The 19,508-nt window shown below is 44.7% G+C and overlaps 1 protein-coding gene across 1 annotated transcript in view; it reads left to right on the top strand.

The window, feature by feature from the left end:
* Window positions 1-19,508, top strand: part of rspo2 (R-spondin 2) — a 56,211-nt gene that overhangs the window by 22,570 nt on the left and 14,133 nt on the right. Inside the window, exons 3-5 of the mRNA XM_018683201.2 lie at window positions 470-658; window positions 9,605-9,748; window positions 10,049-10,237. Coding sequence (XP_018538717.1) covers window positions 470-658; window positions 9,605-9,748; window positions 10,049-10,237 — 522 coding nt within the window. The remainder of the gene's footprint in view (window positions 1-469; window positions 659-9,604; window positions 9,749-10,048; window positions 10,238-19,508) is intronic.

Genomic DNA, 19,508 nt, shown 5'->3' with positions numbered 1-19,508 from the left:
GCTGAATCTTAAGGCTGAGGTATACTCAGACCAAATCATACAAAATGTTGTCTGACCACATTTGAGGGTGAAAGTATCTAAAGCTGTTGTGAATTTGTGAATGACCACACTCAAATGGGTGAATGGTCTGCTGTCTCAGAAAGGAGCGAGACGTGATATTCATTCAAATGGGAGTAACACTCCAGACAGTCTTCTCAAAGGCATTCATGGTGTTTCACCTCTTTGTTCATATGAAAGTGACAAAAGTAGTTGTGCAAATAAGGAAAAAAGGCTTGAGAGAAGTTCAAACTCTGGTTGGTCAGTACGTGAAGTGCAGCATAACCTGCTGGATTGTTGATTTCAGAAAGTTACAAAAATTGTTTGCCCAAACTGATGTCAGCAAAATATGTGTGGAGGAGTTTCAGATTGCATTGTCAGTTTAAGTCCATCTTATTAATCACCTTTGCTGTTTTCTGTGTTTGTCCTGCAGCTAGCTATGGAGCGTACCCCATATGTAAAGGCTGCTCGGTGTGCTCCAGGGACAACGGCTGTGTAAACTGCCAGCCCAAACTCTTCCTGTTTCTGCGGAGGGAAAGGATGAGGCAGTACGGGGAGTGTCTTCACGACTGTCCAGCCGGATACTACGGCATGCGCAGCCCCGAACTCAACATGTGCTCCAGTAAGTCTTCTCGAGTCTCACCCACCCAGCTTCCCTCGCACTTCACTTCTACCCCTCAATCTCCCACACCGCTGACTTTCACCTCCTTTTCCCAACACACCCTCCACCGACACACATACACGCTCCGTCGACTTCTCCTTTCCCACAACACATGATTTATTGTAAATTATCCTGAGGAGACACACATACCTCACAATTTGAACGGCTCATCCGTTCATACAGGTGGATGTAAGTAGTGAAGCCTTGTCTTCTCAGTGTCTCCCTTGAGATTTAACCTTGGACTCCAGCGAGGATGAGCACTGTTTCTCATTTCTCTTTAACACTTCCCTTACACCTGCATTACCTAACATCCTATAGTTGCAAGGACGTTTAGAGGCATGAAATCTACGTTGAAATGCAACCAAGATGCACTGGAGATTCTGCCAAACCTCCTAGAGAGGCTCGTATCATCACATTAAGAGTAACACATAAAAACCAGCCCTTTTGGCCATGACATTCAATATGAGTTCAGCTACAGAGATGATTATATATTAGCATTAGGGCATGAAATCAACTTCTTTTGTCGACTGTCTGCAGGGGCTTGTGGATTGAGACTTTCACCAGACAGTGTAATTTCTTGGCAGCTAAAGTATTTTTTGGCCTTGAACAGAAAGCCAGTCTCAACTGTGTGGCCAGATCTTCCACCAACAACTGTACATTGATTGAAGTTAGATAAGGGAAAACAAAGCATTAACCCTTAAGATTTGTAGTATATTTATGAGGAAGGCAAATATGATTGAATTCTAATTGTATTTTATTTTAAATATCTAAAACTATTTTAGATATTTTGCAAATATTCATCTTGATCTTACACATATTACTCTGGACTGGAGTAAAGGTAGTACATATTTCAGTATATTGTTTTATGGAAACAAATGTTTTAGTTTCATAACTTGAAACAGACCACACCTTCAGTCTGAATTATATTTTAATATAGGAAAAAAACTCCACACTACACGTAACACTAACATTTAGAAATTGAAATGCTCCCCTGATTCTTGTTAAAGAGTAACTCTAAAATCCAATTAATTAAATTTCTCCCTCTCCTCGCCATGTAGCACCCAGATCTCATAACTTTATTTTAACATGGAATATTCTCTGATGGAGAGTGAGAGAGAGAAAAGGGGAGAGGGAGAGAGGCAGTGAGTTATAGGTTTACACGGAGCCTGAGGTGTTGGCTGAGTGTTTCATATGAAAACAGAGAGGAACTTGAACCCATTTGGTTCCCTGAGCCAAACTCCTGACAGATGCACTAAAATGAAGCCCCAGAGGAGGGTGTCCGGACCTTTAGGCCCAATAATATGAACATGTAGCAACCGCAGGAAGAAAAATAAAAACTACATTCTGCTTACCCGATCACTGCTGATATACATGCAAATACATCTGCTGACTCTGTTTGATCATGGGAATGAACAGTGTGTTAAAGCTGCAACAGCTGAGTTCAGATGTTGGTACCTTAGATAATTAGTAATTAATAAGATGACATCAGGCAAAGTCAGAGCATGTTCATTTTTACCTGGTGTTGGTGTAGTGGTAATGAACACATTACAGTATAACTTCTTGTAGAAATACAGTGATAGCATAACGGTTAGTGCGCTATTTAGATATTTCAAGAGTTAGTTTGACAGTTTTATATGATTTTTCTCACTGTGCATTCAACTGACAGACTGGTCTGGTATGTATTAGCTTGGCACAGATTCGAGGGTGTTAGCCCACAAACTACAAAGTTGTCCTATTTACATTTTGTGTGTTGTTAGTTGGCTTCCTAATGTTAACCACTGGTAGGGCTACGTTCAAGAATGACTTGGTTTAGCTCTGATTTTGGGGGTTGAGGGTTTGACAGTGAGGATTTTTGGAGTGCTGCATGCACACTAAAGTGAAGCTAGCTGATGGCTGATGGTCAGTAGATACTGCCAAACTGTGGCTTGTTTTTTTTTTTTTTTTTAAACTGTAATGTCTTGTTTTCTATTTCTACATGTTAAATATAGAAAATGTGAGGTGTGGGGGCGTGGAGGTATAGGACTTTTTTCAATTAACTTGATTAACACTGCTCTTTCTTCAAAGGAAGCCAAACACATTAGATGATTTTAAAAATCTGCATCTAACATTGTTGGGATGTAAAGGAGGAAGAGACACTTTGTTATTTGCAATGAAAGTTAAGAGATTTCCCAACAGTGTCAGTGCTGAACATAAGAATTTGATTTGAATCAGTCTATGAGATTTCCTGTGATGGGATGTTGTTCTCTGTCACAGCATCTCTATGTCATTTAAGCTAATGAGATCACAGAGGTTTTGCAGAAAATTCTTTTAACCAGTAAAAGTCTCTTTTAGCAAACTGCTGGTACTGATTGGATACCCCCAAACGAAACACTTAATCACCACATGCTCATATACTCCCACATATGCATGTTCCCCACATTAGAGGCAAAGTCCTAAAGGCCCCACAGTCATTTCACCCTATTTTCATAACTCAGAGAAAATTGGAAGAGAAAGACATCTTGTTCTTTGGTAGAAAGTCTTTTTTTATTTCTTACTTTAACCCTGCTATCCTAACCACTATATCCCCATGCTGGGCGAATTTTGACTTAAACTGATCCTGATGTGTGGCAAGTTAATCTGAATCCTTCCCCTAAACTGCTCATAGAGCAACATCTTGTATTGTCACGTAGCATCAGATCTCAGAGTGAGACCTACTTTGATGTGATCGCTGCTTCAGTCATGGCTCTCTAATCCAGTTTCCTATTTGACCTCCGTTCTCAGCTACGCTCTGCATGTCATTTTCACTAAACAGCTCGTGTCCAACCTCCATAAACGGATATTTTATTGGGTTGGAAGCTAATTGTCGGGTCAGTGAATATTTGTGAGTTGACACAAGGAACTGCAACGCTAGGGCTCAAAGGCACGGTGGACAGATAACGGTGAGGGGTTCTCCATCGACGCGGTCAGAGCTGCCGTGTGCTCTTGGTTTCCAAAGAGGCCTGGAACGTGGCATTACGTCTCTGTTATCATGAGCTTTTTAAACACTGGCTCTGAAATCACTTAGGGAGCAGCTGCTTATTATTACACCAGAGTTTGTCTGTGTGATCTTATCTCATTCAAGAATTTTTCATGGACTGCCTGGGTAAAGGAAAACATGGGCTAGACAAGCAAAAGGCTTATACACTCAGCCACTCGCTGGCTGAAACCTCACTTTCAGTTTTTCTGAAGCAGGCATGTGACAGAGAGAGCTATGGGTGGAGCGATTAATGCACCTTTTACACTGTGAGCTGACAATGCGAAGCAAAAGTAAAGTCAATGTTAAATTTAGACTGAAATCAGTCTGAGAAATTATATTATTATTATAATATATTATTTTTAATGGTGGGAAAAACTAATGAAACAGCGTTTATAAAACATTCTGAAGCACTCTTTTTCAGCAGAGGTGTGCTGCAGCCTATCCCAGCATGCACTGGATGATAGGCAGGGAAAATTCTGGACAGGCCAACGTTAGCTGTCTGATATATTTAGCATTACCATTTTTGCCAATTGTTCAACATGTGTTGATGTGAAATAATTTAGGTATCAGATACACTTTTTTAGCCATCATAGGTTAACCTTCTGGTCATAAATATTTGAGATTTATGACTTTAAAAGACCAGAAGCAGCTCAGTATACCCTACTACCTACTAATTTCTCAGAAGTATAAGAAGTGTAAGTAAGAAACTTCTGAAGGTTAAATTTAAGGCTCATTGTTCTGGGTTGGGGGGGGGGGGTCACTTTCACTACAGAGAAAATCACCATAATTAGAGCCAAAAACAATGGGAGCTATATTCCCACAACATAACTGGAAGCCCGTTTACAGCTACACTTCAGCTGGATTTCAACGAGGCTCGAGATGCGGGAGCCACAGTGTTAACTACTACTACTGAGATATGCCTTCTTGTTGCATAATACCTTTCTATATGTCCATATGTCTTTTGGCCATGCTTGGCACAAAACTCCTTTCAGCAGCTAATGGGACGGGTTGATATGAGCTGTAAACCATACACAGCAACTCCAGTGTTATCCACAGAGTTTCTTATCAGCCGCCCAGAGAAGGCCCCACACCAGTGTCTGTGGGTGTCAACCCACCACTCCGCAGGGAAGATTTGTAACAGCAGTCACACAGTGTACTGCATTATGTACAGCCAAATCTGTGTGAATGTGGTGCAGTTATGCTCTTGCCTCAGTCACATTTCATAATACCTCGGTTTTAACATACATTCCCAAGCCAAAGCATATTCTGTCATTTTGTATCACAAGCGGGCTCTCTGGCTGAAAGAATTATGAGTTAAAAGGCGATTATCATAGCCGCCTTTTATAAGAGACAAAGTGTTGATAGGGTCAGCATGAGAGCAAGGCTACATTCAAAACTTCCTCCCTCGGGGTGTATTATGGACCCCCCACTGCTACGCACACATATACATAGATTAGCCACCAACCCAGTTGCCTTACCCCGCTGCAGTGGCTTGATAATGAATAGAAACCCCGGCTTTATTTGCTGCCAACCAACAAGCAGGCAGATCAAGGCCTAAGATTGCCAATATCCTGGAAGCACGGTTTAAATATCACAGCTCGCTCAGTGCCAGCGTAATGTGCCACTAGAGACTCTTCTGTCTGAGGTAATTTTTAAAAAGTTTTTTTTATTGTGATTTCTTTTTTACTGCATTTTGCAGACCGGGAAATCTGTTTCCAAATCCCATTGTTGTATTTCTCTGCTTTGTCACATCAAATTAAGGTTGGAAGTAGAAGTCGATTGGATGTATCTTTTCCAAGATCGTTTTGGTTATAAAGCACATCGTGGGAATTTGTTATGTTGGAGGTGGATAAGAGCCGTGCTTCAGCCGTGCCTTGGCCAAATGGGTACCGAGGCTGTGTAAAATAACTAACGAGTTTTGCAACCTTTAGTTGGCAGTGCTGGCAGTTCTCGCTCCCTCTCTGCCTCTCCGTGTCTCTCATTCAAGTTCTGTCTTTCTCGCTCTAATTCTGAGCTTGTGGGTATTTCCATTGCACAGTCTAACCAACAAAAAGACCAGTTGCTTTTGGCCTTTGAGCTTTACCAAGGGACATTTAATCATCACAGCTTTAGTAACCGCACTTTCAGATTTGCCAGACAATACAATGGACCCACCAAACCAAGCCCTGCTCCCAGGACATTACAGCCAGACGCAGAGTTTTTTCTCATAACAGTGCATAATTGTGCGTACTGTAGTGTGAGTGGAAGAGCTGTCTGTGCTTGACCGCTGTCTGAGGCTTTATCTGTCTGTGTGTGTGCTGGAGCTGTGCTGATACAGATATAAGAGCAGATCCTGGTGTATCGCGGACTGTGTTCCTTGGAGTGAAGAAGCTAGGAGGACCGCTGACACATCTGTCATCCCCGATCTCTCTCTGGAAGATGCTGATCGACAGGAACACCACCTCTTCTTCACCTAGCTCCACACCAGCGTGCAGAGGAGCATCCATGTGGAAAGAACAGCCTGAGGAGAGTTGGGAAGAACATGGCAGCTCTGGCCTTTGCCACGAACTCCTGCCATCCGTAGCTCCACAAGACATGGCTGGGTGGTAGCGAGCAAGCCAAAGCTTCCATGTCAGCCAAACCCAGGGCCTAGAGAGTAGGTCAGAGCTGTTCGACTCAGCTTGGAGGCAAAGGATGGAAAAATAGGGCTTGTTTTCCCCCTCGCACTGCCAGGCCTTTTACGACATGGACACTCCTGCTGTGCAACATCGGGTCTGGTTAGCTTTCTGGAGGAGGCTGAGGCACTCTCGGTATACTGATGAGCAGTCTGACAACCCTCCTCCAAGCACGACTAACGTAAAAGACCCCATCTAGAACATGAGCAATTCATTCATCTTTGCAAAATGATTTAGCAACCTTTCTTTACACAGCGAATATTCGTGTAAATAAATGGAGAGATTACACATGGTGCTGTCAGCCTGCGGAGGAACAGCAGTTGACTGAAGCTGACATGAGGCTTTGAGTGTCCGTGATAAAATCGGCGGCTCCTCCATCCAGACCACAGCTGAGGGATCGGCTTCTGCCAAGCGTGCGCCATTAGATCGCAAGTGACGCTCTGTGACTCATCGCTCAACTTCAAATGCACTTGACATGCAAACCACATAAATTTCAAGTGCAAAATCAAACAAAAAAAAAAAAAAAACAGCGATATGGGCAATGGTGGAACTGTTGCAGCACTGACGGCATCTCTTTAAACCGTGCACCCTCTTACAGCCGAAACATACAGCTTTTCCCTCCTGTGTTCATAATATAACTTGCAGCCAGAACCAGGCCGGGAGATAATGATGATAATACGTTTAAGTCCCAGGAACACTGGGCCTTCAGTAGGATCTGATGACCTCATTATTTCTCATTAGTCTCCCCGAGGCACCTAGATGAAGACTTTAAAGGTGGTCCAGAGGTTAATCCTGTAGGGAGAATGAACCCGCTCCCCTGTATCTGTTTCTGGAGCTGCCGGACCGTCGACTTGGCCGGGCTGACCGTCCAGTTTGCTGTGTGGGAGCTTCTCCTGCGTCAGAGATAGCTCTCACTGTCCCAGATAGTCCTTTGCCTGATAACTGGGCAGAGGGATAAATGTCTGTCATAGTGATCCCTTCCTACCCACCTCATTCTCTGATGACCTCTGACCCTTAAGCTTTGCCTCCCTACATTCTAAATCCCATGGAGCCGCATTGATGTGTCATCCACCTCATCCATCTCACAGAGTGACATTATAGCTTATCTTTTATTTAGAAAACAAGGTTTGCGAGCATTTGCCTGACTACATCTGAAACTGTAACCAAGAGTGATGTTTAAATCAAAAACCTTGTCATTTGCTACTGCTGCTGCAGGGATACAGCATCTCATACATCTGTGTTGCACGTATTTACTGTCAATAACTGAGGATTGCACAACAGCCTCAGTGCTTGAGAGCACTGCCAGATGTTCTTGTCTCCCACCACCCCCTTTACGCTTTTATTTTTTTGTTTGGAAGCTAAAAGTCTCTCAGGTGATGACAGGCCTGGGAAGTGTAAGGGGTAAAAGACAGCTTTGTGCTTTCCAATTAGCTCTGTGATTTATTAGCTTCCCTGTATTGGGCTTGTCTTCTATCAAACCCAAGCCTGACTGATTCAGTTTCACCCAGAAAGAAATGGATGAGAAGCTGAGAGCTAAAAAAAGGACAGCAAAATTTATTTATACCTCTCTCAGACTCACGCATTCCACACCAGAATCTCTACAGCACCACATAACTCCAGAGATCCAAGACATATGTTGAGATGTGAGATAAAACGGCACAATGGAGATAAATGGAAATACCTAGACAAGTTTAATAATATCAGGTGGTTCAATTAATGACATACAAATGATGTAGGAACACAGGACATAGAACATACTAAATGGATTTGTGATTTATGGTTGGAATGATATTTTCAGAATGTGGAGTACAGCTTCATTGCATAGTGGGTCTATCTCCAGCCATATCTGATTGGTATGTGTCTGTTTGTGCACATGTGTGTGTGTGTGTGTGTGTCCATGGTTTGTTTAGACTGGTCGGGAAAGCGTGAGACCAGAGTGAGTGGGCAGAGGCCATACTTTAGGGTTCAAAGTAAAGCGGGGAGGGACCCCCTCGTTTTGCAGGAATGTCGAGGAGGAGGCCTGATGGTTAGCTGGAGATGGTGTAATTAAGGGGTGTGATTGTGAGAACCTTCCCTTCCCCAGGCCTTGCAAGGGTCGCAGATAAAAGAGCAGCCCTGCGCTGCTCTCACATGTGGAAAAAGACACAGTAACGCAGGTTTGCACATTGAGAAGCGCCCACACGCTAATGCACAGTTGCATCCCCTCAGTGCAAGGACCAGATGACACTCCTGGGGACATACCTGGGAAGACCCCTGCAAGAGTAAAGAGGTGGTGGCAGGGGGTTATAGGTTGTGGTTCCCCCCCGACGCTGGAAGCCTATTGGGCAACAGGGCCACATAGAGCTTCTGAGGAGCGTCATAAATTAGACAGCGCTGGGAGGCTCCTTCTAATCATGTGAGCCTGTGTGTCGCCCTGTTGGTGTGGTTGTTGTAATTTGGCCCTGCATGGCTTGCTATTTGCAGAGTAAGAGCTTGATGACACATTGCCGGGCCTTTCTTTGCGAGCGCGGCGCTGTGTGTCATGCGCAGCGGCAGCAGGGTGTGGCGTGGGAGGATAAGTGTGCCGTTGTGTTTGCTGACTAAATACATCAGCATTTGTTTGGCAAGGCGGCACAAAATGTTGTTGTCCCCCACCCCAGCGCCCCCCCCCTTCTGAACCCACCTTCCTCCTTCTATATTGTAGCCAAAACCCTGAAGGATCCAAACAGCTGGCCAGCTTTGTGATCATTAGCCATCATTCACACTTTAATGAAAACCTGACTCCCCAGTTATGAAAACAGACACAGATTGGACCAGTGTGGAGTGATAAGATACCATATTAAGGACACTATTCAGCTCTAATGGGATATATTCTTCCTGTTGCAGCACGCCATTAGTTGGAAACATGTGAGCGAGTGTGTGTTTGCATCCAGGCTGTTGCATGTCGGTGCAATCTGATGAAAGAGGTCAGTGTGACATAATTCCTCACCATCTCTGCTGTTGTGTGTTCACGCTGGTGATTTGCTCACTCTGAACAAGAACAGGAAGATGAAAAAAAAATCTCTGTCAGGCAAAACAAGTTTTCTGAAATGTATTTGAGCCCTGGAGAGAAATGATTCACGGGGCATCGCTGACTTTTTTCTTTTTTTTTTTTGCGGGAGAGACGGTATAATCCTTTCAAGAACCCCTTTCCCCAAACCCCTTAGCTCTCGATCAACTCCAGATGAGAGGTTTGCTCAGACCCTGATGACTCTCCTCTTTCTCTCCCTCTTCCTCCAGGGTGCAGGATAGAGAACTGTGAGTCCTGCTTCAGTAAAGACTTCTGCACCAAGTGCAAGTTGGGTTTTTACCTACACAAAGGGCGCTGCTTTGATAAGTGCCCCGAGGGCTTTGCTCCGCTGGAGGAGACTATGGAGTGTGGAGGTAAGTGAAACAACACAGATATGTGCAAAGCATGAAAAGATCCAGTTTCAAGAGAGTAAACAAACTTGTCTTTTTCACCTTTCCTTACCTGTACACAGTCTTCTATAACTTCTCAGTTAGCCTGCGTATTTTGGACCTAAAAACAAGCAGTTCACTTGGGACCACACACAAAGAGATTACAGCATCCCAGTAAAACTATCTCACCCTGTATTAAAGCTTGACCTAGGGTCTTTGAGTTGCCCCTAAATGGCACTCTGCTGTGGTTTCACTGCACATCACTGTTTCTGTGTGTCTCTGCAGAGGGCTGTGAGGTGGGCCAGTGGAGCGAATGGGGAGCCTGCACCAGGAGAAACAAAACCTGTGGCTATAAGTGGGGTCTGGAGACCCGGACGCGGCACATTGTAAAGAAACCACCCAAGGACACAATACCCTGTCCCACCATCGCTGAGTCCAGGATGTGCAAAATGGCCATGAGGCACTGCAGGAGAGGTAAGGATGTTAAGTAGGCATATGTTGTGTGTGAGAGAGAGATTTTGTCAGTCAGTCCCAGCCCAGTCCACGTTCACTTTAAAGTTTACCCTGCTCTGGTGAATATTTAAGAAAACAGCCCACGTATCCCATAGGAGAACTCCTTCCCCCTCTCTCAGTTCCACCTGTCTCATGTAACCCCTGTACCATGCACTCACCCTTGTGTTTTTTTTTCACCGTCTGTGTTTTTGAGGTGCACGGCGGCATTTCCGTGCTTGAAATATCAGTATTTTTCCATGGCAGTCTTATTTGAGCCAGTTCTTTTTCTGAGGTATATTTTTTCCCCCTCTCTCTCTCTTCCCATCTCCCTTACTCTCCTCAGTGGAATTCTTCAAAGTAAGAACTGCAGGTTTTCTCAATGGCCGTCTCTGTTTCCTCCCATCAGCTTGAGAGATATTTGTGGTGCACACAGCATGTACGTCGGGCCATTAAATGAGAAGTCAAATCTGGAATTTCTCTGTGTGTGTGAATACAGCTAAGGGAAATATTTTTTTTTCAAAAAGTAAACCATTTCTCTCAGATGGTCCAAACACACCATTTGGGGTGACGGCCTCAGTTAGAAGTGCTTTTAAAATAAATGTCTTTTCCCTTAATGTACTTTTACATCTCTCATAAACTTTGGATTAGGATAGGCCAAGTGTAAATATTTAATTCACCAAATAAGGAAGCAATTACAGTGGCAGATATCATTCAGGCTGTCAAAAAAAAGAAAAACATTGTTTAACAGAAAGAGGAAAATATTCTAACCTCGAGGATTTTTCTCCATTTTTGGCCTGGGGTGTTGAATGGGAGGATCATTTAGTGAAGTGGTGAAAGAGTAAATAAACTTGAAATAAACCCTGATAGTTTCTCGTATTTCAGCGCTACCGAGGCAGCTCTCTGGGTTGGAAACTGTGATTCCATGGCACATTTAGCTCCTAAATCCCTGTCCCATTTGTCAGGGAAATTCTCCCCAACACCCCCACCCCACCCCACCCCCACCAAGCGCCACCTCATGACTTTACCGTGCCTGCTTGACCTTTTCCAAGAAACTTTATGACCTTATTTAATTAAAATTTGGCATTGTTGCACATGGTTACTGCGTCAATTATCTCAAGCATGAAGTCACAGATGGGAAGTTGTTGTGAAGCCTAAATTAAGCGCATAGCAGGACCATTTTTCTTCAGTCGTTTAGAAACCGACAGCAGACTCCCCATGTCCGTCTTACTTAAAGCTACTGTTCCCTGGTGATGTGGTCATTGTAAACCTCTCAGTACAGTCCCTTATCCAATGACTGAGTTACGTCTCTGTGGAGGATCAGTTGCCTCAGTTGCGTGGTTAAAAGCAGTGTGTAAAAGTGCCACCGTGTGTGCATCTCAGGACTCTCTGGGCTCGTGAAGAGCTGTGGCGGCCTGTTTAATAAAGGTAAATTTCAGGCTGAGGCATGTGTTGTTAATTCCCTGCCGCTCGGCCGCTAGTGAAAAATCCCCACTTGGCAAAAGCCAGTGAAATGCAACACTCTTCACTTCAAATAAATACAATGTATAAATGTAGGCCGCTGAAGTCGAAGGAGAGGAGAAACACTCCACAGACCCAGCACCGTCACGTGGGAGTTCAACGGACTGACACTGTAAAATAATCACTTGTGGTGAGTGATAATAACGTACAGTCTAATGGGAGGAGAGGCCACCCTCAGAAATGCAGGTGATCAGGAAGTGGTCGGAGCCTGCAGGAGAAGATCAAGAGGTTCAAGGACAGGCTGCAGTATGGCTGAGTTCATTATGAAATACCTCGCTAGGTGAGCTTTTATATTTATACAGAATTCAAGGACTTAGAAAGCTATAGGCCCTGAGTGCTACTTGAAAATAAAAGGCATTGCAATGCAGTATGGTCAATTTCATCTTTAAATAGAATCTTAACCGTAACCTCAATGTATAGATTGTATAATCAGATAGACATATGAATATAAGAAGTGATCATAGTGATCACTGGGAACTTAAGACAGTCTAAAAATGACCTTTTTTTATCAGCTCTTCTCCGGGGACACCAGACACCGATGTTTAGGATAGGCCTGGGATTATATAACTGCCAGCCATAAAAATGCTGTGGATTAAATGGAGACAGGAAATAAGAGGAAGCAGCATGTAGGTATACACTATTTATGGCAATGCTTATCTGATCACCCTGGCTTGCATTTCTACATCTCTACACATTTAAATTACACTGGACGTCACTGACAGATCCCTGTACCCCAGCTTAGCCGAGGCGCACAAGGACGGCGCGAATGATCTCCCTCCTCTTTCTCCTCCTGCCTCTGCAAAGGTCTAATCCCTCTGTAAAACATACACAAGCAGTGAAAGTAAAGCCCAGATAATGTCAAGAGGCGAGGTATTTTCACAGCAGATATGACGAGTTGTGTAAACCGTGTCTGATGCGTTCCGTACAAGTTGCCGATCAGCGTAAACACTGTATATCATTTGCACTGCTGGGACTCATTTGCTGTTCTCTGCCGGTGTTTGCCAGAACAGCAGTGTCCTGGTAACACACTAGTGCACGGACAGACTAAATACGTGGCGGTTCACTGTCAAAAGCCCCATTTCCATCCAACTGTCAACTTAATTTTAAGCAAACTTTTGAAGTTTGGCAAAAATAAAACGGGAATTTGGTGTGTGTCTGCCAGCTGGGTTTCACTGAATATTTGGGCAGTATTCTCTCAGAAGTATTCCAGCACTACAATTTAAATGGACAACTACATGTATGACGATGTAGGACAGCTGTAGTGAACAGAAATTTTACAAGAACAATTTCAAAGTGTCCAAAGCCATGTTGAATAGTTTTAGCCGGCCTGTTTGTTTTCAGCAATGACATTAAACAAAACCCGCACCATTATTTATTTGAAAAACATTTTTCCATTGCGATTAATCACATAACGTCCGTAAACATCGAATGAGTAGAAAACTGTTTGTGTAGTGTTGATGAAAATATTTGTCAAATTCCACCATTTCCATCCAGCTTTTTGAATTTGGTGAATTTCATTTAATACTTGAATGGAAACTGAGCTAAGACCATCTCTAGAGGACTAAGGAAGTCTCGTCTCATGGCTGCTTGGCTAGCATGTGTGCCAGGCGTTTGCATTGTACCCTGGAGATGGTAAAATGCTCTTCTATCATCCTGTTCCCAGGAGTGGTGCTCTGAACAGGCTATAAACAATAAAGAGTCTTTATTAATAGCTGCTCCAGCCCTATCAGCTTTGACAGACTAGGTTCCCCCTGTCTCTCTCTGTCTTGTGAGCTGATGGGAGAAGAGGAGAGGAGAGGAAAGGTGAGGAGAGAAATAACACTGCAGTGACCGGCTGTTTCATATTGTTGCCATTAAGGAATTCCCTACAGAGGTTTCCCAGCAGCCCCTGTCATCAGATTCAGTGGTTTACAAACAGACGCGTGTGACAAGATTAATTCCTCTTTCTCTGCTTCTCTTCTCCTGCTGCTCTGTATCGCACTTCAATCCATCTGTGTGTTTCCCTTCCTTCCTCTCTCGCCCACCCACTCTACTATAATCTTTTAACAACAGCTGCTTCTGCCATGTCAGTGACATTAGATGTTGTGTAAACAACTTAAAATGTTAAAGCACTCGAAATTCCCACTCTTAAAGTAATCCCTGATTTGGGATTTAAAAGGGAGCAAAGTCCAACACAAATGCACCACTGCAACCCGGGCTAATTTCCGACAGTTTTACAAGTCAGCTTTCAGATTCTCTGACGGCACAAAAGTCTGCATGGTAGCAGGCAGGAGTGACGTTGACATGACTCTGCCTGCTTGATTTGTAGGTGAAAGTAGTCTTTAAAAGGGGCGTTTGCAGCGGAGGAGGCGGCCAAGCCCAAAGTTAACCCAAACAAGCACAGAAGTTTTACAATATGAAGTTATGACTTGTAAAAATTTATAGCTTAGCAAATTTTGGAAGTGATAAGAGAAACATGTTTAAGACCTGGTTTTCCAGAACAACGTAGTTTGATTTACTCTCAGAATGCTTCCACGACTGCTTGTTCCAGCCCATGAAGACTCGCAGTCACCTTGCTGACCTCATGGAAAGAAAAAAAAGCAGAAAGAGGCAGAGAGAGGAGGAATGAGAGAAAGGGAACATACAATGATTATCTTTGGCTACTGGATTATGTACCTGTACTTGGAGAGCTACAGGCCTTTGTGGGAGTATTGATCTCCCGTGTGTGTAACCAGAGAAACCCTTTCTGCTGTGGGGCTCAACCGAGGCCAAGCCCTCCATCCCATCAGTCATCAGAGTGCTTGGATCCAGCCACCACTAATACTGTCTGTCATAACTTCTGTGCAGTTTGTGTTTATACTGTAACTGTGATAACTACCTCTTCTAGTCATGATGCTCAGTCCATTCCCACTGCCATCAATTTCAAACCTTGGATAAACAAGTTTTGTTGCACATTCTGTGGCAGAGGTGTCGAAGAGGATAAACCCACCTCATCTCTCCTCTGCAGTGTGAAATCTAAAGGCCCTCAAAGCTTTTTTGTCTTTATTTGAGGGCATTGGATGTGACAGAGAGGCGGGCATTTGTTTAATTTACCCCACAAGCACCTACAGTCTGGTGCAGGAGGGACCAAAGTGAACCCAGATCCACCCCTGATCGACCAGACCCCAGGAGGATTTGGTTGACTGGTGGGATTTACGCCAGGTTCTGTCTGAAGCCAGTCTGGTTCTGCGGTGAATCCACAGTGCTGTGGACCTCCTGGTCCTCACCGTCTGCGAACCATCTGCTGCAGAGTCTCTGCTCCCGTAAAACGATGCACAGAGCAACGGTGATTGCCTCAAATCCGCTCTGGAGGAAGCCCGGCCGCCTTGTCTGTAGCGCATACCACTCAACACACCAAACAATTCCGGTCTCTGGCAGTCTTTGCATACAAGCGAGCAGTTAACGCGCATGCATGCGTATGAGCGTGTGACACACAATTTTGGTGTTTATACTCACCGAGCCAAGAGGTTTAAGTTCTGGCGAAAGATGCCATTCACTTCTGAACATTTTAGTTACGCACTCAGCATGATCACATCTGAGTCTGGCCTGTGTTTGGCTTGGCAACCCCACATCCAAACATATTTCTGGATGTGTTTTTGTCAGACATAGACTTCTACCATCAGGCCAGTTTTTTTTTTATAAAACAGACACATGCTTTCAACTTGAGGTTAATTGATGGAGCATGTTCTTCTTGTCTCAGCAGAAGAGCTCATGGTGCAGTTTGTCCAAGCCAAACAATAATTGAGCTCTGCTCGGGCCACCACTCTGAACTCTACCCAAAGCACTTGAGAATAGAGTTTGCACTTCTGTTCCTTCATGTACTTATCTCATTATTCCAATTAATGTTCACTGGGTGTACTCTACGGGAAGTCACTACTTTTGGATAGGAGAGCTGGCGCACAGATGACAAGTCCCGCTCTGATTTCTGCCACAGCAGAATGACGGGTGGGTGATTAACGGCGATCTCTGGCCTGGGTAATATCACGGACAATCCGGATCAGTTCTTCCCGCCAGCGGGAGCGGGGTGAGGAGCATTTTCCCAGGACAGAAGGAGAGCACTAATTGGCAGCCGCCCTGTCATAGTGATTATGTGTGCCTCACACCACAGCCTGTTGTGACTGGGGGAGCCACGGCTTAATCTTCATTTAATAAGGCTGCTCCATGGGGGCTGACACAGTAGCTGGTGAGAAGGCCTCAGAAGTACCCTGCCTCCTTTGGACAGCATGGATGGCCTGGCTCCGGACATAGAGCTTGGGCTGGGGTCTGACTGGGATGACCCCCCGCCCCATTCCCCTGCCACCACCACCCACCTCTCAGGCTTGCAATGTTCATTAATTTAATTAAATACCGCCCCAATCTGGTTGGGAAGATGAAAAAACATAATGATGACTTCCTCATGCTGCACACACGACCCTGAAACCGTAAAGCTGAGATGACAGAGAGTATTTTGGAAGCTTTGCACTGCGCCGTAGTGAATAAGAGCATGGGTGAAGAGGAAAGACACATCAACCTGTCATTGGCTTGGCCAGGTCTCCAGCATCCCAATGCCAATGGCAGTTATGGTCACCACTGCGGTCACAGTCACAAATTAACACAAGTTCTGTTTCAGCTATCCCATATTTTCAAATCTCTGCCATAGATTATTCTTTTTTTCCCCCCGTCTCCACGCTTATGTTTTATATCTCTTCCTAACCAGATGAAAATTGATTATCTAGGCTCATGTCTGGACAGGCAATCAACACTTGCTTTATGCTGATAGTCTAAAACCAAACTTTCGGGTTTATTTTTCTGCCTCTCATGCAGTTTAGTGGTGTTAAATCTTCCATCGGAGGAGAAAGTCATTACCAGTAGTCTCTGAGACTTCTCTGTGCTGGGTACATTCCTTACTGGGGGTGGTGGTGGGAGGGGGACGATGCTGGAAGCCGGGAGGGGGGGGGAGGGGGGTTCTCTGATTAACTTCCCACTAAGTGCCCCTGCTCTCTGACCAAAATAAATATGGCTGCTGTCATTTTGTCAGCAACTGTCTTCAGAGAGCAATATTTGAAACACCCCATGATCCTGCTGGCTTTTATATGGAGAATCCATCGTCATACCACAGGCATGAGCCATAAACATGTGGAGGCCTTTCAAAGACCAGGGGGTGGAGGGATGGAAGGAGGGAGGTAGAAGAGGAGGGGTCAGCGGCACTCACTGGGGCTCCATACTCCACATTATTGTCATCTGGTCTTTTCCAAGCAGGAAGAAAGAGGAGGGGTGTGAGTGAAGGGTTTTTTTTTTTTCACACTCTTTGGCCCAGTTGAGTTGCGGTTTTGCTGAACTGCCTTTTGTAGGCTCATGTACACACATTAGATACAGCCATGCTCTTATTTGTTTGACTCGCTTTACTGTGAAGTGTGCATTGGTAATAGTGTTATCCCAATAAATTCAAACTGGCAGATGTATAGATCTTAATAGGATGCATTTTGATGTTTAATAGATCGCTTTAACTTTCAAAACTGGATCATCTGTGAGGTCAATCTTTATGGCTTTATGAAATAATGATCTAAATCAATCGTTTGTAAGTTTGAAAACCTGGATCTCCATGCACATATTGCGACTTTTGTCAAAGAGGAGGAACACTGGGTTGGTTGTGAGGCTTCCGTTGTCGTCTTCTGGCAGAGGAAATGAGGCATATGGCCCGACATCAACAGCCCCATCAAAAACAGACGTACACAAACAAACAAAGTGGCAGCAAACTGGAGGAGAGGGGGGAACGAAAGAAGAAGAAGGCGGAGGACGAGGAGGGGGAGATACTGTACAGAAGTGGAATGTTTTCATGTTCTCATGCCCCACAAACGGGAGCTATTTCCCCCTGCTGCGCAGTACATGGACTGATATTGCCCGTGACACGGTCTGGGCCGTAAAGCAGACCTTTGCTGAACGTTCCCTTGATGGGCAGTTTGTGCTGTTACACCCTGTGCTTTTTTACAACAGTCGAGACACAGTCTGTGTCTTTACAGGGATGGATGGCAACAGCTTGTGGTGAGATCTCTGAAGTAGGGTTTCGACTCCTATACAGGGCTCTTGTTGGTACCAGCCAATGATGTCCACTTGTGATACAGTGTAGGTTTGCATCCAACCACAGTTCATTAATTCCTCATTTTATATCAGAGAAATCGATACAGTGAGGTACTAAAGGATTTTACAGAACAGCTTCAGGGGTGGCAATCTGTAAAACCTGTAATGAAACCTGCTCACCCTTCTTTAAAAAATTTCATTAGTATGGATCTGGGGTGTGCCATGATGGTCCAAATGTAGTTTTAGAGGCTCTTCCACCCTGATAGGCGCAAAAATTCTAGGAAAACACTGAATCTTGTACTTTATTGGAGGTTTTTGGAGCAGAAGAATGGTGAAATTCGTCTGTTTTCTGCTTCAGCCCAGTCCAAAAATATCAAGTGCCTGTATTGGTCTAACCCCAGTTTGAAGTAGGCCCCTGTGCCGGGTTTTCTCACTTCATATTTAGATAACTCGAGCTGGTCAGAGTGGGATCTGTCTGATCGTGCTGTATCCCTGCACCTCCTCTCTCTGTCTGCCAGACCTCCAGTCCGGCGCTGCTGCCAGCTCTCCTGTGGGCCGCAAACGCTTTCATCTCCACATCTACACCACACCAGGCAGACGAGGATGCATGCAAACACACATCCATGCACACACGCACACACATTTACGCAGCCAGAGTGTGAGAAACACGTAATAGACACAGACAAACAATAAAACAGACCTCACAGGCAGAACAAGTCACCGCATTATCTACTCTTTCCCTCGTCCTTGTTTCCATTCTCTTTTCCTGTCTCGCTCTCGAATGACACCCTCTCACTCATGTATCACATATCACAGTGCGTGGCTGTCTGAGGAACAATGTGCATGCCACAGAGGAGGGATGTGTTCGCGTGGCGCACATTGTTCGAAGCAGCGCTGCATGCACTGGAGTCTTCCCACTCCAGTGGTCTGGCTGGAGGAGAAAAGAGGGAAGGCTAGGAGCCGAACGGGGGAGCCTGAAAACATCTGGTGCACAGTTGCACTGGCTCAGCCACCCGAAGCCCCTCTCCACTAGCTCTCCTCCTGTTTCCACCCTCTTTCCCTCTCTTGCTCCATCTTTGGCGGGTGTCTTTATAGAGACATCACAGCTTTTAATTACAGCTGGTGATTCAGAGAGAGGCTGTGGCTTCTGACCCACTCATGTCCATGAGCGTGGACCCAGTGTGCAGACATGCAGACACAACAAAGCAGCAAGTATAGGCCTGCTGGCCCTTGGCTGTGTGTACGTCTGTGTGGCTGGATGTTTTTCTGTGTGTGTGTAAAATAACAGTGACAAATACAGGGGGGGTGCAGACTAAAAACAGGGCCATTATAGTGGTAAGTAGAGGCCAGGGCCAACTTACCAAGACTATAGAGCCCTACACTCCCATCAATGCAAAGGAGCAAAACACTAAGGTGATGTCAGGGGTTAGCAATTTTACTTTAAAGGTGCAAATGCATTATCACAAGTTTGTGACCTTAAATTTTCTCATTGCATAAAACACAACTAACCAGATAGACTCTGCAAGCCTGTCTGAGGTTATCTATGAGTTGGAAGAAAAAGCACTGGCCTGGAGCATTCATTTACTGTCGTGGTTCTGGTCACCTGATGAATCTCTACCAACTCCTGAAAGAAATATCTAGCAATTTAACTAATAAATGC

This window comes from Lates calcarifer, linkage group LG15 (assembly GCF_001640805.2).
Source record: "Lates calcarifer isolate ASB-BC8 linkage group LG15, TLL_Latcal_v3, whole genome shotgun sequence".
In the NCBI taxonomy this organism is placed as follows: Eukaryota; Metazoa; Chordata; class Actinopteri; family Centropomidae; genus Lates; species Lates calcarifer.
This window is presented reverse-complemented; position numbering and strand designations above follow the sequence as displayed.